The 24,943-nt window shown below is 41.6% G+C and overlaps 1 protein-coding gene across 5 annotated transcripts in view; it reads right to left on the bottom strand.

Annotated features, from left to right (window-relative positions):
• GRIA3 (glutamate ionotropic receptor AMPA type subunit 3) overlaps nt 1-24,943 on the bottom strand; it is a 145,110-nt gene that overhangs the window by 103,127 nt on the left and 17,040 nt on the right. For all 5 annotated transcript variants that reach the window (XR_010652109.2, XM_071813445.1, XM_065846475.2 and 2 more), the window contains exon 3: nt 10,175-10,414. Coding sequence is in view for 4 of the 5 variants with exons in the window: in XM_071813445.1 (XP_071669546.1) it covers nt 10,175-10,414 (240 nt within the window). In the remaining variant the exon portion in view is untranslated. The remainder of the gene's footprint in view (nt 1-10,174; nt 10,415-24,943) is intronic.

Genomic DNA, 24,943 nt, shown 5'->3' with positions numbered 1-24,943 from the left:
TTTTCTGATGACACCAAGCTGTGTGCTGCGGTCAACATGCTGGAGAGAAGGGAGGCTGTCCAGAGGGACCTGGACAGGCCTGATTGCTAGGAGCATGTGAATCTCGTGAAGTTCAACAAGATCAAGTGTAAGGTCCTGCATATGGGTTGGGGCAATCCCAAGTCCAAATAGAGGCTGGGCGCAGAAGAGATTAAGGGCAGCCCTGAGGAGAGGCACTTGCAGTGTTGGTTGATGAGAAGCTCAACATGATCTGGCAATGTGCACTCACAGCTCAGAAAGCCAACCGTATCCTGGGCTGCATCAGAAGAAGCATGACCAGCAGGTTGAGGAAGGTGATTCTGACCTACTCCGCTCTCATGAGACCACACCTGCAGTATTGTGTTCAGCTCTGAGGTTTCCAACGTAAGAAGGACATGGACCTGTTGGAGCAAGTCCAGAGGAGGCCACAAAGATGATCTGAGGCTCGAACAGCTCTCCTGTGAACACCAGCTGAGAGAGCTGGGGTTGTTCAGCCTGGAGAAGAGAAGGCTCCAGGGCGACCTTATAGCAGCCTTGTAGTACCTAAAGGGGACCTACAAGAAAGCTGGAGAGAGACTTTTTAAAAGGGCACGCAGTGATTGGACAAGGGGTAAGGGCTTTAAACTGAAAGAGGGGAGATTTAGATTAGATATAAGGAAGAAATTCTTCCCCAGGGGGGTGGTGAGGCCCCGGCAGAGGCTGCCCAGAGAAGCTGTGGATGTCCCATCCTGGAAGTGTTCCAGACCAGGCTGGACAGGGCTCTGAGAGACCTGGGCTGGTGGGAGGTGTCCCTGCCCCTTACAGGAGGATTGGAACTAAATGATCTTTAAGGTCCCTTCCAACCCAAACCATTCTACGATTCTATGATTTCCACATACGTAAGCAGAAGATCAGGTTATTAGCCAAATCTTCCATCTGAAAAACAGAACTGAAAAGCCTTGCATGCCCCGTACAGATATTGTTGATCTTCGTTCATTGTTGTTTGAGACTATCAAATGAAAATAACTTCAAAAGCACAAAGCCTTTAAAAAGCTACGTTCTTACACGCCATTCACCCAGCATGCTATATAGTCCTGTATCAAAAGAAATTCAAACTGCATACAAAGCCTGTCTTTTGGTAGGGAGAAAAGAACGTGTCATTGCTTAGCTGAGAACCTGCTCTGGAGTATCTGAAACCACCCTATGAAAAGCGAAGCTCTGATTTAATAACTTGTTCAGATACTCCATTTTACTCATATATTCCTCAAGCATTGGAGAAATCTCCTTTGTATTTGGCATTTTCTACCACTTGCAGATATTATAGCCATTCCATTAAGCCACAAGAGCCTGTGCTCATTCTACAAAAGTTCTTCACCTGGTGAATGGTTCATTTGCCTGGGCTGAAGATCATCTCAGTATCACATCACGCTCACAGAAGTGTGAGGTCTCTCGCAGCATATGTAAGGAACCTGTTCTCTCATTGTGAATAAGAAAGTTCCACAAAATACCATGGGTCACAAAAAACAGCCATCATTCAGTCTAAACATGAACTTTTTCTAGGTGATGAAAGATGCATGGGAAGAGTCAACATACAGTCAAGATTCAGTGAAGGGAGATAAAATGTGCAAACTTGGAAGAATACCAATATGATAAATATTGCCATCTTAACTGCATTAAGGTATAGGATGTCAAAATGTTTTTCCTTCAGAAAATGGGTGATAACCAGAACATGTTACTCCACTGAAATATGTAGTAAAGTTCACATACTAATGCAATGTTACACATCTCTCTTTTCAATACATACCTAAAATTTACTTCATCTTGATTCCATTACTAAATAGTGACACTTTCTGCAGTCCCACTCCAAGTATCAACCCCCTTACACAGACTTTAAGTCAACAAGACAGTTCTCACCCACAAACAGAACCAGCACAGCTCCCCAGGTGAGGCTACCTCCCCTTGCTCTGGGCATTCGGATGTCAAAGACACCAAAGGCTTCCAGTTTTTAAAGCTATGCTGCTTATACAGATGCAAAAATGTAAACTCAAAGTAACTTTAAATAAACTCCTAGATTGGTTTGGTGAGATGGTGTAAATAAATAGGCGTGATAAAAATTTACTTGTAGCTCTTCGCATATAGGTCTTCTTTTCTACAGCCTTCCTTTCTAGTCTAAGAAGTCCCATCTCCCCCCCGAGATCATCAAATTCCACCTCGTCTCCTCTGGTTCCAAGCAAACCCTTTCCATCCCCTTTAAGGCTGAGCTTTGTGCCAAGTCTTTGCCCTTGTCTCAGAGCAAAAGGGCCAACAACCCCACCTATAGATCTTTTTAGCCCTTCCCCCCTCCACCTGCACTTGGAAACTGTCCTGATCTTTAGCTTTGTTCCAAGATTCTAACCATTTAAGCCTTGCTGATACACACATAAAATCAACTGAAAACAAAAGCGTCAGCCACTTACATTACTTATAATAAAAGAGTTATCACCATACCAAAAGCTGATAAAACATACATATTTATGAGAAGATAAATATTTAAATGCATGCATTTACACAAGTCAGTTTATAAATGTGATTGTTTGCAGACTTCGTCTCTAAGGCATGGGTGAGTGGCAATGCTGCTAGTTCTCCTGTTCACTACGTAAGATATTCAGGGCCACAGCTCCTGTTCCTGAGGGTTCCAGCTGTTTTCATTAGGACCATGAGGGTCACACACATCCTGCTTTAGGTTTCCAGAAATCCCTTATGCAGGACCTCACCGTTCATACTCTGTACCCTGAACATTTTACAGGCTGATTTCACATCAAGTGAGGTCAGATTCTGATGCTCTCTCAGCAACAACTGGATTCACACTCAGCGTGAGTGAGGCTGCCACACCACCCCATCACAACACCACAATGTGTGGATGGAAGAATGGATGGTGCCACACCATCCCAACGCTGTCACACCAGGTTCTTGTTCTGCTGTTTCTGCTTCTCTTCACGAATGGGCTGACACGCTTCCCTCTTCTCAGGGGCTCCATGAAACAAGACACACATTTGTAGCACATGTGCAGTTACTCCACTTGTTGGAAAACACTGCTGACAGAAGTGTGTGTTCCAACAGCTTCAAAGGATGCTCAGGCATCACACCTGGGCATCTCAACACCCAGCTGAACCCGCTGTGTATACACAGAGCTTGTAAAGAGACACAAAGCTTCAGCTTCAGCCATGAACTCTGTGCTGTTGGTCTTCAGCCGCATCTTAGTCTTGCCAGCACGATACATCTCGTGCTGGGTGACTTTCAGAGTTGACTCACTCCTCTTGTTCATAAGCTAGAAAAATTGCTTCAGTGATTAGCAGGGGTAAGCTAAACAAATAGCAGCTAATGGGAAAGATCAGGAGAAAAACGCTTAAGGCTCTCAGTCTACCCAATAAACAGCCAACATCCATCCTCCCACACGGGGTCTCAGTGTTTGTTTGGGGAAGGATCAGTAAAAGGGCTTTCTTCTGTATCTGTGTACCACCGAGACCGAGATAAAAGGAGTCTGTATGAGACTTCAGAGGTTTCTGAGGAAATAAATGGCGAGGGATTATCAAAAGCTAGATTTAACTGTTCAGGCTCAGATTATTCCTGAACATAGTGAAGTCAAACAGTAAAACAATCCTGGAATATTTCAGGTAAGGTTCTGGCATGTTTACTGAATGGAGCCTTAGTTCATCCATTATCCCACTGAAAGCAACAAAGCACTGCACCATAAATAAGAATGTCGAGATTTGCCTCTTTGTCAGGGTAAATTACTTATATTTCATACAAACTTTGCTAAGCAGTATCTATGACTTTCCATTCTACATAAATACAAATTCTAAGGCATTATAAGATGGTAAAATCACTCATTCCCAAAAGGCTGACAGTGAAAGAAACAGAACATTTTCTTATTGCACATAACTACATGGTTCTTTAAATCTAAATAATGCATTTTCTACCATAATGGTCTTTACACTGTGTGTGCTCTGTATTGTACCAGAGCTTGAAAACTTGAACCTACATCACACCGTTTCAAGCAAAGCCACACAAAAGCAGCAACATTTTGTTGCCATGCCGCAAGTTGCCTTTTTGCCGAGATCATGACTTAGAAGAAAACTTCTGGATGGCAGTTAGCGGGGCACACAACTCTTCAAACGTAGAGCTTTGCTGTTCTGTGACACACAGGCCGAGCCTCAGCTCAGGAGGTCTCGCCAAGATTTTATTCCCTGCTGTGCATCTCCCAGCATATAAAGAAGTGGAAAAGGAGAATGAGGCAGCTCATCTACATCGCTATCTAAATGCTAGCAACTGATGTTGCCTACATGTCATCCCCGCGATCCCGGGCTGCTGTCCAAAACGCTCTTGTAAAAGAGCCAAAGAACTCAGCAGAACCAAGGTATGCAGTAACTCTTCTTTGTTTTATCACCTATGGTGTTTTATAGGCTCCAACATGCTTTGTATGTTCCATTATTCTCCACCACAGACTGATATTTATAGAAAATGTCAAGATTTTAAATCCTTTCATACTTTTGAAAGTGTAAGCAAAATACATCATTTCAACCTTACAGGTGCAACTGAGAAGAATTAAACTGGTATAAACATATTAGCAAAGAAAATTTTTAATTTAAAAATTGAAGAATGCCATGTTTTATTCTGAGAAAACTTGAGCCAGCCTTATATCCTTTTTCCTTCACGCAAGGGATTCAGACCAGCTCTGCAGCGAGCGCAATGACTCTCCTGCTCTGGAGAGTAAACACGTTCATGAACAGCTCCGCTGTCGATTCTTCTGACATTTGACTCTTCAGGAGGTGCTGAATTCAGCGTTTACTAAGGCTGGTGTAGCTTCTACCAGCAGTTTCATTTTCCCTCTTTAGTGAAGAATGATCTTTATATAATAAATGAAGATAAAAGTTCCTGACACACAGAAAGACAACGCAGGGTTTAACAAATGATCTGTGTGGAAGGAGGAGTTCTTCTGCACCTGACTGCTGATGGAAGGTTCTCACCAACAGGAGTCAGTCATTCTGTGTTGGATTACATTTTTCATCGCTATTTTCAGCCGAGACTCAGTTCACCAGAACAGAACATTCCAAAATCCCTAGGGACTAAACCAGAGTCTTTTTAGATGCCAGAAAAAATTAATCTTACCCCAGATGTTTCGCAAAAAATATTATGTTCTACATATCAGTACATTTCAGTGCAACTCTTACTTCATCAAAAAGAAAAATAAATCCATCAATTGAATTTTGTGGGAGATATAATGAGCCTGGTTCTACATACTGCTTCTTTTATCAGCTCCAATCTCTCATTCTCCAGGGAAAGCAGTACAGAAGTGTCTTGTCCTTTGATAGTAATAGATAACTAACCCCATTTTGTAAAAGCAGAACAGAAAAGTTATTCTTTGTCTTCAGCAGAAGCAGTGAATCAGACCTCATTGCCTTGTACTGAACCTAATTTAAGGCAATTTGATGCCTTACACATAATCACTGAGAAGCTTACAAAGCTTACAGTTGTACTTTGGCTCTTCACTTGGCATTTCTTTACGCAACAGGGGACCAGAAGGTTTTATATTAAGAGAAACAGGACAGGTCATGTTTTTTGAAGCCATGTTTCAAGGCCTTCCGCATCCGTATCTGTCCATTATGCTCAGGTCAAATGTTTGCATTTCTGTGGCAGTAAGGATTAAAGATGTAATTGCTTTTAAAGCAGATATTTTCAACTCTTCTTAGCTGCATAACTTGAGGCTTTAGACAAGCACTCCTGTGACTCAGCCTTCATCTAGCCGGCATCAACCAATCAAAACAAATATTAGCCAACGATAACCCTATTTACCAAACTGTTTTGTTTTGTTTTTCTTGATTTTAGGTATTGCTGGATACCTGCTGACAGACTGAATCAAAACCAAATGACAGAAGATTTTCAGCTTTAGAGAAGTAGTTGACTACAAAGTCACAGAGACTGTGATGTAGCTGTACCTCTGTCTAGACTGAGCTCCAATTGTGCAGGGAGGTATCACACAAAGTCAATTCCCTGTCCTGTGATGGCTCCTATGATCTGAAGGAAGAAGAAGAAGACTTGATCACATCGCAGAATCCAGTTGGTGCGATTTTGTTTAAATGATCTACATGACAGAAATCAACGTCTTTGTGCACAGCAGGTATGACAAATCAAAGTAACCTAGGACAAAATGCCTGTGTTGTACTGACAGATGGGAAGTGAACCATCTGTACAAAACAGCGTTTCGCAGGCAAAAATAAACTGAAATGTTACTTAAGAAACATTATGGAAATCTAAATAAACAACAGCTTCAGTATTAAAATCTACCATACCACTTTTATAATTAAATGAGACGTGCTTCACACTTTCACGCAGCACCAAGATGACTATGAAAACCACAAGTTTATCTCTCCACACATCCACACCAGTGTCACTCTGGTCCATTGACTTCAGTGGAACGACATCTGATCCACAGTAACGTAAAACAAGAGGAGAAACAGACCTGAAGACTGGAAATAAACCTGAGGTGTTTGGTGAAACATAATCCTCAGCATGAGATGCAAAAGGTGACTTTCCTGACAAGTGCTACCCAAATTCTTAATAGCCTTCTCTATGTAACCCCATCTCATTTCATCCTGACATAATCTTAATTAGTCTTAGTTCTACTGCAGAGAAGCCTACTGAGGCAGTTAGCACCATATAATTAATCAGACTCTTGCATGCATCACAGCAACCAACAGCGTCAAGTAACTGATGTGAGTTAATACAAACAGAAATCAGCCCTGCCTTTCCCCTTCACATGAACTAAAAGCATGTGGCATGGAATGACCATATGACTACAAGTTCTACACACCGCTTAATGTCCTTTATTCCCTTAGCAGCCACTGCTGAATCTATCATTACTCTCTGCAAAGTATGAGCTATTTTTTTTTATGCTGGTACTAGGGGAAGAACATGCATTTTGGTATTTCTCCTAAATTTCAGTTTCTTCACAAAAGGATAAGTCCAGCAATGATAAGACATAATTCTTGCCGCTTCGATTCATAAATCTCAGATTTTATTTTTCTTTCTGTGTGCTTTAGCAGCTTTTAAGAAATTGAATTTTGCACCTGCACATAAGTATACATTTCTGAGCACTGCTGCGACACTGAGTCATCTCATAGCAACAGGAAATAATGTACTTACAAATATAAACATATGCAATGTACACACTAACTCACGGGATTAAAAGCTTCGCCACCTATCTATATAATTGTAGATCTTAACTTTATTCTATTGTTTGAGATGTATCTTTTGTCTTAACTGCAAGAGCCAAACATCACAGTATTGTGCCTAATGTCACCAAGGGGGAAACCGTCTGAATACGTGAATAAGTGGCAAAGAAGAAAAATGCCACTGCTAAGGAAAACAGTTTTATAAAGCTGATTCTCCATTCTTTTAAGGTTAAACTGAAACAGTTCAATAAGCAGTATAAAACCATAAGAAGGCTTATTCAGTTTTGTATGTCATCTGTAATATGCTGCAGTATTTAAGAGTAAATGCAGTTTTTAAGACATGGCAGTGTTTTGCTTCAGCAGAACAATGTAAAACTACTTGCAAGAACAATTTAGCCCATAACTGACATTCAGCATAAGAAAGAGCAGACTAATGTTTTGCAGTTTCTCAGAACCAGTGAGATAATAATCTCCACAGAAAGGCAGTATTTAAACGATTATTTCAGGAACTGGAAGTAAACTGTTTAACACCTTCTCTACAGTGTTTGTGCCCCAAAGCAGTTAAATATCTAAGATAGGAATTATTAAAAATTGTGACAGCTCTAGCAGTCTCATTTCCAATGGTATCTCAGGACAGGAACATGTACAGCCTATTCATTACCCGACACAAGGAGTCATTCACCATTATTACTGTTTGTTTGTTTTTTTTTTTAAGATGATATGAAGGCCTATCACAAAGAGTTAGGCAGCCTACTGGAATTGCCAAATTTTTCAGGTGTTGTCATCCGTGATTACTGCTCATCAAACAAAGGAATCTAATGCCTTTCTCAGTATCTAATTGTCCTGCCTATATGAATTTAATTTATTTTAATGCTGGAAGAATACAGTAATTATAACTCTGATAAGACTACCAAGTTTGTTTGAACCTAACTAAACCAGCAGTAGCTGAAGATAATCAGCTGTCCATTTTTGTTCCTGTTTCAGTAGATGGCCAGTATGTTATTAAACAAAATAGGAACGAAAAATAAGGTATGCTAGGTTATCTCAAACAACTCAAAGCCCATCACCAAGCTACGCATATGCACTGATGCCTTTTCCATCCTAAAGACACAGCTGTCCTTCATCCTCTAGCCCTGAGCTACATTTTACAACCCTACAGTCACCTGCACTGTCATCTAATTCGAATTTCAGAGCTAAAGTCAGATTCCTGAGCTTAATTTCACCAGCAAGAGCTGTGTTTTAACCTGTGATTAAAATCTTAGTATGAACAAGGCAAAATGAAGCCTAGACACAACCTAAACTCCTCGAAAGGAGTTATTTATCATAATAAGCTCATGATTAGACTGCATCTACCTAAAGATTGTCCACACTGAGAACTGCAGAAAAATGCAAGTTTGAGTCTGCGAGTCTTCCCTCAAGACTTTGTTACTATCTCAGTGAGTCTGACAGTCATACCATCCAGACAAGTTCTAGAGAAGCTTCCACTGTTTTGGATGATTATTCCAGTCCGAAGTGCCAAATTTCTTATCAGATATGACCTGATGCATCTCTTTCCAAAGCAAACTTTATCAGCCTTAATCACGGTAAGTTTCATCAGTCCTGGAATACATGACATTTTACTTTAACACATGCTGTAAGTTTATTACATTTGGTCACATCAAACCTTCCTTGCTCAGACAAATAACATTCACAGGAGCATTCATTTAAAAGCAGACTAGACCAGAAATGTGGATGTTTGGGGTAGCGGTTTTAAAAGATTTAAAAACTAATGGCATTCTTAACTTTTCCATACTCGTTCTTACTTGATCTCATAGTTAGTATTTTTCAATGCTAGAAATACTTAACATCTCCAACTTACTCAGAAAATTCTGAACTCTTGGCATTCACCTAAACCAGACTAAAAATTACTGTCTTTCAACATACGGTATGTCCTTAGTTGGGCGATGCTATTAATCTTCAGTGTGAAAAGCACAGCCACTGAAGACTTGATCTGTATCAATATGCAGTAGCCCAGGGTATCAGAACTTGGTCACAGGGGCTGGTAATGGAATCGGAGTTTCTCTGGCTCCATTCAGACCCCTTTGACCTGAAGGTCTTGGAGGTGTTAATTACAAAGCTGGTGAGAAGGGCAGTGCCACAACTATCTGATATGAAAAGTGCTACCCAGGTGAAATCTGTAACCAAGTGAAACCCAGATGCTCAGAGCAGCTGGCAATGGCTGCTCCACAGGAATATGCAAGATTCCTCACAGAAAATGGTTTCTGATGCTTAGATCTCTTTTTGACAGGACTGCTGCCTTTGGTGCTGCTTAGTGGTTAACAATTGTCTTAAGCATGGGAACACTGGTTTTAGTAGGTTTTCATTTAGTAAAACATATCTCTGGTCATTCTCGTCGTGTATCTAAATTCATCTCTGGATATCTATGTGACATATCTAGAGCATCTTTTCTCCAGCAGAGCCCTAATGCATCTTATGCATTTTATTTTTAGACTGTTATTGATGCCTAGACATCTCCAGAGTGTATCTTAGCATGGATTGTCTTTGTCCAGTGACAGGAGAAATGTGCATTTATGTAAAGTGGTGTGGGATTTGTGATGTCACACACAGTGGAAGGTCTTGCTTAAAAACCTACTTCATAGTGCCAACTTTTGTATTTTGCAAGAACTCAAAAACCGCGGCAAGCATTGAGCCTGTGGTTCCATGGAAACCCGGTATTCCAAACTGAAGGCTTGTACTGCTCACACCATCCTCCAGACAACCTCTTTATAAACGATCACTAATACAAAGATGCTCTCGTTTCATTCATCCATTTGTTTTAGTTTCTTCAGAATAAACTTCTTTCCTAGTACCATCAGAATGTGCTACCTGCATCCAAAAGAAAACTGTGATGGGCTGCACATACAGATTCTGGTGGTACTTACAGCAAGTTATGAAATAGAAAAATCACTTCAAATGATGGTGCTTACCCCGTTCGGTGTCATAGAGGTACACAAACTTTTCCCACTTATAATGAGCCAAGAGACTCAAGATGGCTCCTTTTAATGCTGGCCGCATCTGGATGACAAACTGCACATCTGCATCTGTTGGGAAGCTGGGTGTGATGAAGGATGTGTGAAGGGCTCCACAAAATGACGTCAGCGTGTTCATTGACATCTGGTCATAGAATCCAAAGATGGCATAAACTCCTCTGGAAAACTGTGAACAGACTGAAAAAGACAGATTGGGTGTTAGGATTTAACATACAATGAACAGACAAAATTTCAAAGTATATTTTAAATAAGTCTTCTAACCAATCCTGAAATTATTTTGCATGATGCAGAAGATGGAATGAATTAATGAGATAATATACATTCATTTCAGTGTAGCTGTGAGTTGTACCAATTTTGCCACAATTAAACTGGCCCGAGCACATTTTTGATTGTGATTTGTCCTGCTATGTTTTTATAATTCACTAATCTCTCCATATTCTTTAAAAAGAAACATGGAATTACATTGTTTATCTGTAAAATTCCATGGAAGGAGACTACATCAGAGAGAGCATGGGAGCTTGATATGTGAGATGCTGGGGCTCTGCTCCACGATAAAGATTGTGCAACCGAAACACACTACAGCATAGTAACCCTTCTACATCAAAACATTCCTGCACTGAGATGAGCAAGTCCCATTCGTAATGAAAATAAGTTTCCCAGAAAAATGTTCATTCAACGTTAACAATTTAACTTGTCAATAAGCGCATTTAACATCAGTTTTCAACTAGCCCCATTAACCACTTTGGCCAAAATGTTGCATATTTAACTTTGCAAAAAGCAAGGGGAAGTAATCACCGGTAAAGACGACATGATTTCTACATGGAAATATACAGCATCGTTACTTCCAAAAGTACCATCATGAAACATTTTCCACCATAAGTGCTACCATTCAGAATCACTAATGCCTGTTAAAGTAATTTTAAAAAGGATTCTCCACAGTATCAGCTCATCATGGATAGCACCTCAAACAGGTAGCCGGGCGTGAAAATTCAATTTTCTTCCTGGAGATCCAGATGCAAAAATATAAATGCTATTAAGGAATTTCTTTAAGTGTTTAAGCTGCTGCAACAGGACGACCAGACGTGGGTACCAACCGCTGGCGCAGACAGAAGAGACAGGCACACAACGCACAGAGAGGGAATAAGAAGTAGTGATTTCTGAAATAAAAGTTTGCAGAAGTTCTCAACCACATTAAAGAAAAGATATAAAAGAAGTTATAATACAGCAGTAATTTATTCCCAGCGGCATGACTGAGGAATTAAATACACTGTTTCAGAAGGCATTTTGTTAAACTATATACCAGCAGGATATAAAGTAGAAAAGCTACCATAAAAATGATCTGCTAAAGTAACAAATAAAAGGTACTATCAGGTGAAAAAAGGGAGAAATAAAGACTACAGTAGAAAGTGTGGCAGTCTCCAAATCATTTTAATGGCGTGTAAGCCCTCTGACTCCATGGGAATAGTCACTGATGTGGGGCCTGCAGAGCTGGGCGTCCTCACATACACCCGGCCAGTACCTCACAGATCAGGCTTCTTTACATATTTATTTATGGCCTAGTTTACTAGATTTTTTTTCTGTAGATTCTCTCCTGTGGAGAAAGCAGAGAGGAGCAAGTATTTCAGGAAACATCCTTCCCTGCAACGGAAACAAAACATATTCTCAAACATCTCCTGACCCTAAATTCCCAGAGTATTTCAAATGATCTTGGATTCACCTGTAATTTCCTATCAGGTATAAAGCATAAGGCTCAGGAATACTTCTGAACTGTGACTCGAGTGGGATTTCTCAGACTTACAGGGACAGAGTATCTGAAAAAGAGTCATGGGGGCTCAGCAGAGAGAACAGGTGCCATGCTGAAGGTAAGCGACAGCTCCAGTATGGACCAGTTCCTCTGCATTGTGCTGGGAACCACCTGAGAACCGGTCCAGTTTGTGCTCTTTCTTGTTCTTATGCACCCAGGCATCATGGTCAACAGTCTGAAAACGGTTCATCTTTGTCCTTTGGACAAAATACTGACTCTCACGGCTATTTTAAAACACTGAATTAAGGCCTATCGATTTTCATAGAAGGTTGAGATCATTTACATAAAGAGCCCATTATCAATTTGTGAATAATCTCAGAAAAAAATCAGAGTCTGTGGACAACCTGACCGTAAGCAGGACCTTCTCCAAACAGCACCCAACAGCCAGCACGGAGCTGCTGCCCGCACCCAGCATCCCAGCGCAGGTGGGAGCTCCTGGCTTGGCCTTTCAGATAGTTGCAATTTGTGTTCCTAATAAGTTTTTGTTCCTAAAAATATCTTCTAACAATTGCACCTTTCTGCCCAGTCTTATTTCCCCTGATTCAGGTTTGTATTCACTGCAAATCTTCAGGACTTAACACTTTTATAGTCTATCTGTATTCTATTAGTTTTGAAAGATCTTCATCTCTTAAGCTCCTCTGCTTATTTCTTATAGTTTACGCTTCTTGACCATCTATTCTGCACGCACTGTACAGTGCCAATTCGATTTTACTGGCCCATTTAAAAGGCAAATAAACCTTTGTTTCTATAAGGAGAAGCTGAAAGGACAGATATCTTGGACCTCAGTGTTCATTTGCATTTCTGAACTCGCAATTTTGTAGCATTAGGTCTTTTGTTTAGTTTGTGCCTAATCTCCTATGTGATCAGATGAACCTACTGAACACCCATGAACCCACAGCCATATCGTTACTTGTTTTCCAAAACCCAAACATTTGGTTAGGTTCATTTTAATTACAATACCGTTCTAACATCACTGATCCATACACAAATTTTTAAGAAGGCTAACTAAACCTTAACTTTAAGCTCTTTTTACAAACTACTTTCTACTGACAATCAGAACAATCCTCATGCTCCAGTAAGAACTTTGATAGTTTTCCTTAATTAATCACAGTTGATTGATGTTTGTTTTTCCCTTTTTGAAAAAAGGCAGATGGTTAAACATGTACTTCGGCTGTTAAAGAAGTGATTTAAACAAATCCTGATGCAAGCCCATTCCTCAAAAAAGAGATGTGTTTTTTTTTTTTTTTTTCTGAGCTATGCCTTTATGAAATTGCTCTCAATTATAGTTATTAATACTGCGGATGCGAATCCATTTCCAAGTCACTTTATAATTTGATCTGTAAAAGTTGCAACCAGCACAAACAAGGAACAAAGGTGCTGAGAGCAGTTATCCAACGGGAGATCATAATAACCCATCACTTTGCCATTAGGTGCAAGGTGAGCATTCATTAATGGAGACTCAGCCTGGGCCTGCTCCCAGAGCCAGGCAGCTCCACGTGCCGTCATGTGCAGGGGAGGAAGGGGTGGCGTGACAGAAGCCTGTGAATCCTCAAGTGTGTGGAGGGAAGATGAGGAACTTGCAGGTCGTGCAGTTCCAGGCCCCTCTGTTCCAGAAGGACAGGGAACTGCTGGAGAGAGTCCAGAGCAGGGTAGCAAAGATACTGAAGGGAGTGGAGCATCTCCCGTGCGAGGAAAGGCTGAGGAAGCTGGGGCTCTGGAGCTTGGAGGAAACTGAGAGGTGACCTCATTAATGTTTACAGATATATAAAGGGTGAGTGTCAGGAGGACGGAGCCAGGCTCTTCTCAGTGACAACCAATGACAGGACAAGGGGCAGTGGGTACAAACTGGAACACAAGAGGTTCCACTTAAAGATGAGAAGAAACTTGTTCCTGGTGAGGGTGTCAGAGCCTGGCCCAGGCTGCCCAGGGGGGTTGTGGAGTCTCCTTCTCTGCAGACATTCAAACCCGCCTGGACACCTTCCTGTGGAACCTCAGCTGGGTGTTCCTGCTCCATGGGGGGAATGCACTGGATGAGCTTTCCAGGTCCCTTCCAACCCCTGACATTCTGGGATTCTGGGATTCTGTGTGACAGCCTGCTGTTCCCTGCCAAGGAAGGAAAACACTCACAGCCAGAGTGATCACAGTGGTAAGCAGAATTTGATTTAAAAAAATCCCAAAACAAACCACAAAACCAAACAAACAAAACCACAAACAACACCCCCCAAACAAACCAACCAACCATCAAATAACAAAAGCAAACAAGAACTCAAATAAAAACCTTTGTTTCTGTAGCCAATAGCAGCTGAGCCACCATAACTATCAGTGTGACCCAATGAACCCCAGAGCCTGCTGTCTTACCAGCAGCTCCATCCTGCCTCCAGTCAACCAGCCCCGCCACAGAAATGTGCTAAGATTAACCAAATGTGATTTTTTTTTCCACTCGGATCCCAGGAAGGCTCCAGGCCAGAGTCTCCAAAGATGCCCCATTTCACACAAGTTATTAGACGTTTCGTGTATTTTTAAAATTAATGTTTTTGCTTTCTACTGGTATTTAGTTCTTCTGCCTTTTAGTGACTGTGAGTACTCCTGACACAGCAAGGCTGTATGTGCTCTGACATTTCTACAGTCTATTGCCCAGAAGCTACACTCAAAACTTCTCCAACACCTTTTTTTATTTTTTTTTCACTTTCAGTTCTTACTACAAACTACTGAAGCACTACCCGGAAGATTTAAAAGTAGGTTTGGATTTTGCTTGTTTAAAGAAAAGATGTATAAATCCAACAAGAGAAAATATGTTAATGGGTGGATCTTAAAGCACCGTTTCCACTAGATGTTATCATTAAGGACTGACTTGCAGAAGTTGGATCTTCCCCGGCATGGCAACCAGTGCCTAGGGCCGTAACAGCTGGGAGGTTCTGGAATCGGGGGCTGGAGGTACAGTCCCCTGGACACCACTCCTTCACTGTTATTTGTGCGGACAAGTAATTTCCCCTTTGTCCGTATGAAGCACGTCTGACAAACCCGTCCTGTGTCCCAGGGGCACCGTGAGGCCGGGTCACAGAGAATCACGCAGCGCCCTGGGACCAGCGCAGCCACAACTTGCGCTGCTGCACGTTGCTCGTGCCGGTGCCTCGGTTTTGTGTTCTGTGCTTCCCTCAGCTGTGAAATCATTTTATTCCCTCCACTTTCTTCTGCCGGTTGTCTTGGATTCCAGACCATTCTCACTGCCAGCCCCTGCCAACAGACTAATGGCACTACTTTATAATGGAATAATATGCAGTGTATCTCAGAGCAGTTGCTATATTCTATGCAAGGCTCCATCCTATGACTTCCTTGCTGTAATAATGCAAGGTTTATCACGAACATCACTTCATACAGAAAGCATACAGGTTCTTGGAGAGATCGACAGTGCCTCTCTTGCTTTCTTTCAAAACACTGAATGAAAAGGGACCCTCAGATCAGCACAGCAACTGCCCCTGAATGCAGAAGGAGCTACTTTGCATGGCTCTCCAGGCAATTAGGTTTGAGAGCTTCCTTTAAATTCATCACTAAAAATTAAAAATGAAATGAACTGCATTTACCTAAGGCAAATAAAGCTAGCTTTTACATTTAACTTGTTAAGACACCAAATTCTGTCAATAAGAAAATATTCCATGGAGCTGTTTAAAATTCAGCTGAGGAAAGAAGCATTTCTGGAAACATCAGTTTCTGAAATACTTAATAGTGAATATTCTTGGTGGCACGAGGGAACCAAGAAATCATAACTTGGAATTGGATATAACTCCTCCTGAGATATTTGCTATAGCATCACTTCTCATCCTATCTAACAAAGGATGTGCCCTCAGAAACATAAAAACATCCCCCAAAACACACAAACAAAACCAAAAAAACTCAAAACACAGAAAACAAGAAATCAAACAACAGCAACAACAAACACCACACCAACACACACAAAAAAACAACCCAAAACCTCAAAGCAGAGATCAAAACAAAGTATGATTTACTTTCATTACTTCATTTATGGCAACAGTTTTCTCGGTGATATAACTGCAGTGCGTTTATTTAGTTCTTTTTATAAAGAACTACTCAGCTTGCTTCATTCTATTTGCCTTCTTCAAACACAGACAGTTCAGTTTGCATTTCTTTTTAGAAGAGCAAATAAAATCAAATCAGTACGTTCAGGCACTGGGAGGGAAGCATTATTAAATTACAAATGAAAGGCATAAGGATTAATCCATTCATATTATACCTTACAAACCATTTACTGGAAAGCAATCCAAAACAAATGTCTAGATCCAAGCATCCCCAAACACTCTCTGCTCAAGATCCCGTTCCAGATGACTTTTGTCACCCTGTCACAACTCCATCACAAGTTATTAAATGAGTCTTTATTTCTTATCCACTTTCCAGGATGATTTCGGAACCCTGATCGCAAGTACAGCTCCTGGGGGCTGGGTGCTGTACAAATGCACGACCACAACCCTGGATTCCTTCAGTATGCCCAATTATTTATGACATACACGACTCGACTCATTAAACTTTACACATTTTGGCCTATATATATATACTACTAGAGTCAAATAAAAGCCTAACAATGTACATGAATTTGCTGCATGCTGGATCTTCCATTCACACTGGAACATTTGTGTGCATTTTACGAGTGTATGAAAAATGCCAGCTTGCAACAATAAAAATAGGCCTCTCAGGCTGCCCTGGTGCCAGCAGGAACACCAGCAGCACGGAGCCTCGTGCACACCCTGATGCCAAGAGGTGCTGCTGAGACCTGCGACGGTCACTCAGGACCAACGCACATCTGAAGTCTGATCCTTTCAGACAGAAAGGCTGACGAAAGACAGTTTCGGAAAGCACTCAGAGAAAGGTACCTTCGCATCTGATGTACTTTGTCCAGTAGCGGGACTTTACTCAGATAAAAGGTAAACCAGGACAAAAACCTGTGCTCCCAAACTGCCAATGTGATGTATATGCAAATAAAGCTTTGGTATTTAAAATAACTAGCTAATATATTTAAAATGTCAATAACAAGGACATCCTGGAGCTGTAAACTGTAAGACAGACAGAAAGTCAGGTGGGACACCACCTGGATTGTCCTGAGCACGCTGTGCTGAGCTCTCTGAAAAGCGTTCTTCATCCGGGCAGAGAACGTACTGCAGGTGGCCTGAGCAGCTACGCTACTTGTGCTGCTATTACCCACTTGCTTACTGTCTAGTTCCCAAGCTGCTCCCAAAGCTAAGATTATGTGGAGCCTGAGCCACCCCTGTTTGCAGGTCACTGGCCACAAAGCTAAAAAAACAAAGAAAAAAATTTGAAGAACCTTATGAAATTGAAGCACAAAGCAAGTATCTATCAAATGAGCACCTACCAAATTAAAATGTATGTTTCACTTTCCATCAAAAAACCCAAATATCTCTGGATTTATAACACATTTCTGATGACGGAAGAAACACAGGAGTCAATCCACCCTCTTTCAAGGAAAAGTATTGGCCCCTTACCAGTAGGTCCAAATTATAAAAAGACTGTTTAGTTGGAATCACATGTTTATTTTAAAACACCATGAATTCGGAGTTCTATGAGAACATTCCTTCTGAAAGGCTCTGAATCAGGTTATCATGGCTCAATTTGAAGTATCATCTATTGGAGCTTGAGGGAAACAAAATAAGGGTTTAAAGCATAAAATGGACTAAAGGCGAGAGGAGATATGTACATGCCAGACAAATCAACTGATTTTTTGGAAGATGATTTTAAAAATATGTTAGGTATTTGAGGAGTATGCTTAAGTATGTGCTATCAGAACACTGCATTATCTTGCTTGGGCCTTTACAAGATGGAGTTCAAGCTCTCAGACCAGGCACCACAAATTATAGCCAAATTTTCTACTTTTAAAGTCATGCTGGCAATCCAAAACCTTCTACTGTTAACAGACCACTTTCCATCCTAATCCCACCACCCCCACAAGCCGCTCACAGGGGAGAACGCCTTTCAGAGTTGAAGAGACGACATCAAATACACACTACGCAGTTTAAAACAAAATCTCTTAGAAAGAAGACTTGTAACACCATTGCATAACTTGGGTCTAAACGCTGTATATGTGTGCTATTTGTGAGTTCCTTCCACTTATTGCTGATGCTGGTCCTGACAGCAGAGGAGATACTTGCAGGAGGAGCAGCAAGAGGCTTCTCTTCACAGCAAGTTAAACTCACGGCTGGGGGGCATGGGAAGGCATCGGTATCCGCCTTTCGTGCTTTGATGAAGAGATGTTTCTGCTCAGTTTCTCCAGGACAATCAGTGCCTTGCCAGCAACGGCAGCCTGTGCAACACCAGCACTCTGCTCCTGATGGGCAGCTCCAGCACCCTGGACTCCAGGAGTTCAGGCACCAGCCTCAAGTTGTGCGACTTAATGTGTGGAAGTAAAGCAGCTCCCTGAGCTTTTGCCCTTGGAGAAAAGGCTTGGTCTGTCCTACAGACATAACCACACACTCCTTTCTCCCTGAAGCATGGAAGATGAGCTAACACCTGTGTGAGGGACACAGAGGACCCGGCAAAGTTTTCCCAAGGAGAGTTTAAATATATTCATAGCAAACAACGATAACTTGTGTTCTTCACATCCGAGACTCCAACTCGTGTTTCATGACTTATCTCTGCAGAAACACGGACAGCGTGCGTGCAACACAAATATGTAACACACAAGTTAAACAACTTGCTTCCATCTATTGCACCACTTGAAATGCTTTTCATTTTAACCTAGTATGTTATGCCAGCATGTTGTGATCACTTTGGATTCTAACTGTATCTCCTATTTTCTGAAGGAATTTTTCTAAAAATCTTGGCCAGAGGAAAAATTAGGAGAAACCCTATTCTTTCAAAGGTTATTAAGTTATAAAACACAAGGAAATTTAGCAGCCATTTACTCACAGGCAGCCACTATACTCTACTAATATGCATATTTTAATAAACACATTGTAACATTTATAGTTTAACATAAAATCATGGATGTTCCTATAATTTTATTCAAAGTAATAAGAGTTCCACAAGCCATTAAGCACTCTGCCTTGGGACAAAAACACAGGTTAAAAAATCATTTTTAATGTTAATTTGACAAGATGTGGTAGACCAGGGAGTATCTCAGTAGCTGTTGCTACCATCTTCTAAGACAATCTATCTCACATATTTGATTGATACTTCAAACAAGAGGCTAAGAGAAATGCACGTGCTTTTGGTATGAAGAGAAATCAAGTCACACCCATGAGAACATGGTAGCATTTTGCAGCTGAGGACGGCAGGCAGAACACGGGGCTGAACAGAGCGCAGCTGCCCAAGGCAAAGGCACCGCAGGGCTGCACATGAGCAGCAGCCGTCTCCAGCACTGCGATACTCCCAAGGGATTTCTTATTTCACTGAACACCCCAATATGGAGGAAGTAGAAAGGTGAAGGCATATTATTAAATGTATGCTTGTTCAGCAGATCCTTCCCTAAGTGATTTCAGAAGTTGACTTCATTCTGGGCCACTGTGGTGAAAGGCAATAAATCAAAGCAAGGCACTGGCAGTGTGATGAAAGATGAGCTGAGTCTGTTGAGGTGATGCCATTTATAAGCCTGTGGGGATATATTACAGAGAATGAGATAGGAGAGACAAAATGGCAAACACACCTGGAACCACTGAACTGGGTAAAATTCACCACGAGCTGAAGGCCAGGATGAAGGCTGTCCAAGGAGAAAGGGGATGCTATTGCCAGAACAGCAGCTGTGCAAGCAGTCTCCTGCTCCGGAGGGTTTCCAGTTGGCTCTGCGCATGCAGAGCATGGTGCTGGCTGACAGACAGCGCAGTTTACCCAGAGCAACAGTCCCGAACACTTTCCTGGAGGCTCTGCAATAGTATTCCAGCAAGCGCTGTCCCTGCCAGCACATCTTGGACCAGTGGACTAGATTTCACACTTCTGTATCTCCTCCCCCTGTTTTCTCTAGGTCCATGGGGCTGTGCAATTCTGACCCCTCCTTGTGTCCCACTGCGGTCACCTTGTCAGTCTGAGAGACTTCAGAGGAGCTAACGCAGAAGAGGAAAGAGAATGGCTGTGAAAACCTGGCTTCAGCAGCCAGGGATACCATCTGAAGATGCCCCTTAGGGCTTCAATCGAGTACCCACCAGCATCATCGGAGAAGCTTCCACAGACTTCACTGAGAGCTGGACTAGAGCCGAGAGGGCCGTTCAGTACACTGAAAGAGCAAACTACAGAACTGCAAAACCGAAATCCCATCTTCCCTTACAAAAACAAAAGCACCCCCCCATCTGGTTTTATTCTTGGTATCATTTCTATCTGCCTTACAGTCCAAAGCGTCCTTCTTGCTACCGGCCTCTTGAACCTTCACAAGCACATCTAACAGTAATTCACAGACCAGTACCCTCAGCTAAGCCAGTGCATTATTTACAGGGAACAAGAAGAATATTATTCTGTATAAATTATGCATAATCACTATTTATCAAGCTGGGTTAATTGGCACATAAGAGTTGTCTGGTGCACAGCTGAATAATGCGGAAGCCAAAATTGATGGAAATGGTACAGCAAAAGCCTGATTGTAAGAGAAAAGTCACATTGTTACATATTAATTCTTCACTGACTGCTGCGCTTTCTGAGGAGGAGAGGGCGGTCAAGTGGGACAGGCCTAGGTTGAAATTGTTTGTTCATCTCAGAGGGTTTGGACAGACTGTGGTAACTTTAAGTAGTGGTTCAAAGCCTGCTCTCAGCCAGTAGTATAGCGAAATGTTAACCTGGTGCAAATCCATTCCTTTCTGTGCCCCATGAGACCCTGCTGCATTCACACACAGAGAACAATCTCACTAATCATCAGCAACAGCATGAGACTGTGATGGCGACAGAGAAGTGGAACTCTTCCCGCACCTTCTCTTGACAGAGAAGAGCTAAATGCTTCATACCAAAGCCAGACCAGCAGCCCTTTGGTTCTACTCAAGAGGTCCTAGAAGTCCTCATCAGAAACCCAGAGTGTCATAGACAGTGGCAGTGTGGGGCAGCACTTGAATTTCTCTAGAACTGCACACACCTGAAGAACCACACCTTGGTCAAGCTGCTTCTACACACCCAAAACTGCTTCTCTGACACCAAAACACTGCATAAACTTAGGAAGGAGAGGAAAACTGAGGCAGGGGGAAGTCCAAAACAACAAAGGACCCGCAACGCTATCCAAATCTTTTCTGGTCATGGGAACAAAAACTCTAGTTCTTATGGCAGAAAATAAGTATGAATTTCTAAAGAGCAATGTGCTGTGGATCCTGCCCTCAGTAAGCGTCGCTTCAGTGACCCTTCCACAGCTCCCAGTCAGTCCTTGCCATGCCACAGGAATTACCAGTTCAAGTTCTCAGATCAGGCACCACAAATTATAGCCAAATTTTCTATTTTTAAAGCCATCCTAGCAATCCACAACCTCCTACTGTTAAGAGATCACTTTCCATCCTAATCCCACCAGCCCCACAAGCTGCTCAAAAGGGAGAATGCCTTTCAGAGTTGAAGGGAAGACATCTAATACACGCTATGCAGTTTAAACCAAAAACCTCTTAGAAAGGGGTCTGGGGGTTATCGTTCAGCCAAGGAACAAGCAGAAGAGTCTCACCAGCGTCTCAAACACAACTGCACAACACCCAGATCAGTACAAAGTTGAGGGATACGGCCTTCAAATGGCAGCGTGTATCTCTGTGGCAGTAGTCACTACAGCCAATCTGTCAGCACCAGACAGCTGAACTGGAGCATTTGGGGCGAGAGGTGGCAATACAGCTCATGGCGTCAATAAAGGCTTCCAGCCGGCGGCACCGCTGCCGCAGCTCTGCAGAACAAGCGCTTTCCAGAACGCCACCGTCACCCTGCAGGCCTGGCCCCATCGCTGGTTATCCCTCGTGTGCAGCACCACCTGTGCCAGGAGGTCAGCAAAACTGCACTGAGGACAGGAAGGGTCTTACCAAGAGACTGCAAACTGGGGAGAAACACGGGGACAGTCCTGGGTGACGCCACCAGGCTCTGCAGGCCGGGCAGCCCTTCTCCACAGATGTGACCACGGGATGAACTGCTTCATGAACATGATGAACGCAATTAACTTTTCAGCTCCCTTTTAGATAGGTTTTAAAAAAAAGCAGCTCGCTGTGTACAACACAATAGAAACTGATAATGTGACTCTAGTCAGAGACTGTAAATAACGCCTTAAAGTCAACGTACTCGTGTACGTACCAAATATAAACACAAAATTTCTGCTTTACTCATTTCTTATAAATTAATTCACAATGTCTTGCAGGTTTTATAGATTAATGACACTGAATTTTAACTTTTGTTAAAAAAAGTATAACACTCATCAAGAGAAGCATTCATGTCACTGAGCAAAAATCAGCTCATCACAAATTGAGGTTCAAAACCAGGAAATCTGTCTACACACACACACATACACACATATCTTATGTAATTCCATACTGTTTATCAAAATAGCAGACAACAGAAATGATTATGATAATGTGTCTATTTGTTTAAATTAATACATCATACAGAGCTAATGCTGGGCTACTGTTAATGAATTTTCCTAATCTGATTTTTGGAGAGACTTCCTGACAGTGTCAACCTTTTCAAAGCGGCCCATCAACAGATCCTCTTGGACTTGAAAATTCTGTAGGACTTGGAACAGATTTATTTGCTGAACTCAGGTAGTAAAGCTTTTCAGATAGATTAATGGACTAAGTGAAGTGTCTCTCCAGACTATAAGAGAAGGCATAAGAGACATCATTTTCCAAGAAATGTCAGTTATAGGCACAGAAGACTTCTTTGTACTCTGATTTTCTCTGTGTATTTTCCACTTACATGAGCCAGTCCAAGCCCTCCTTCCCACTGGCAATGTTATCAGTGAGACAATACCTTTCTATAACAAAAATAGCATAGAAACTTGCATAAGAAAAATGGATTTGATAACAATAGAATGACTTTCTCATAATAATTTAATAAATTGAAGACACGAAGATTTAAATCCTCCAGTAGAGCTGCACAAAAGGGACTGATGAATTCATCAGCTCTTCCAAGCTTCCCAAAGAAGCCCAGACAATATTTCTCACCTCCGGTGCTACGGAGATCACCTCTAAAAAAACCCAGACATTCAAGTCCCTCCATTATGCTGTTCTTTGCCTCTGGGGCTAAACTCACTGTTGAATCTGCAGTAAGGAAATGTGAAACATTTAAAAATATTCCAATTTGTTTCTCATCTTTCTCATTACAGTAATACACTTATAACACCCTTTCTGGTTAGGAGCATGTGAACCCTGAAGTTACTGTATGGATATACAGCAAGCTACTGACCTTTATAGTTTCCCACTAAACCAAGAAAAGTCTGCAAAAATATGCCAGAAAAGCAAAGGTAGGCAGGTTGTCTCCAGCTTTAGTTAAGTACTGTCAGTCCAATATTGCAAGAAATCTTGAGATCTACAGAAACCACAGCAAATTCACCAAATCACAAACTCCATGAACTGGAAATTCCCAGATTATTTTGTACCCAACAAAATAACTTAAAACCAAACAAAATCCACCCCTTCCTGGCTCTCCAGTTTTCCATAGCTTATTGCAATTACTCCTAAATTAAATCCTATTGAAGATAACCTATTAAGGAAAGCAAACCGGGATTTGAGCTACTGTATTTGAACAGTTTATTCTCCTCTGTTCAAGTAGTAAATTGATATTATCCCAGCTTCTTTTTCTCATCCTCTTCAACGTATCTGTTCCATCCTCAGGTGGATACAAAGTCAGCTTTTACAGATCATTTTCAAGGCCTCACACTCAGCCCAGCACTCTCAAAATTTTTTATAGATTTAACAGCATACTTCTATATCCAGTCCTTTCTCTTTTTCTTGTTACTGTATAAAAAATGAAGACAGAAAGTGCTAGGAATAACAACCACAGAGATGCAATCCTGCAACAAGTCAGAAACTGCTGCTACTTGTAAAAATAAACGAGAAAAAACGAAGAAATGTTTTTTCCCTCTGGTTTATCCCAATGACAGTCATGGTAGTGCTATGAGCAAAGACAGCAGGAAAGACAATTTCACACAGAGTAGATGTAACCCATAAATTCACAGTGTCTCGTTAAGCACAGAACCTTTGGAATTGTTTTCTGGTTTAATCTACGTTCGATAAAAATCTTTCATCCCATCAAAATTCTCAGGTTTTACACAGATTGAGATGTCGGCCAGCGGACAGGAGCCTCCTCTTTACTCTGGAGGAATTAAACACTCTGAGTTTGTCCTCTTGCTTGGTTGAGGGACTACAGGAACAGAGAGAGAGATTGACAGAGGTAGGGTAATTTTGTAGCTGTGAATATATGGATATACACTACACACTACTTCCAAAGGAAGCAAGTATGATTTAATCTCTGTTCTTCAGAAGGAAAACCTCCCTTCCGTAAAATCTATCCATGATACAGTAACTGAAAATCTTTCAGAACAGCACCAGCAAACGCACCAAGGTTGTGCCCTAGAAGAGAGTACTTTCAAGCAATTTCACATCTTAGAAAGAAGCACAATTTAACTCTCTTGCCTCTGGATCTTTTCTAAGCTGAGGTTTCCCTTCACTTACTTGGTCCTTTCCTAGGGAATAAAGAGAAACCATCAAATGGTCACAATAAAAATATTTTCTTTTACCAAAAGGACAGTTCAAACAAAGGTAAATAAGTACAATATCTAGGATTTTCATGACTTCAGCTCAGCAGAATAAATTTGCTGGGTCAAGCCAATAAATGAAACTAATCATGCCCTACCGAGCTGCACTCTTCTGACAAGTTGCATTCTGAAGTCTCTTTCTAAAAACATTGTATCTACAGAGTCCACTCAAACTTCCCAAATGAGGAAGAGGATC

The sequence above is a fragment of the Patagioenas fasciata genome, chromosome 11, assembly GCF_037038585.1.
Source record: "Patagioenas fasciata isolate bPatFas1 chromosome 11, bPatFas1.hap1, whole genome shotgun sequence".
Lineage (NCBI taxonomy): Eukaryota > Metazoa > Chordata > Aves > Columbiformes > Columbidae > Patagioenas > Patagioenas fasciata.
This window is presented reverse-complemented; position numbering and strand designations above follow the sequence as displayed.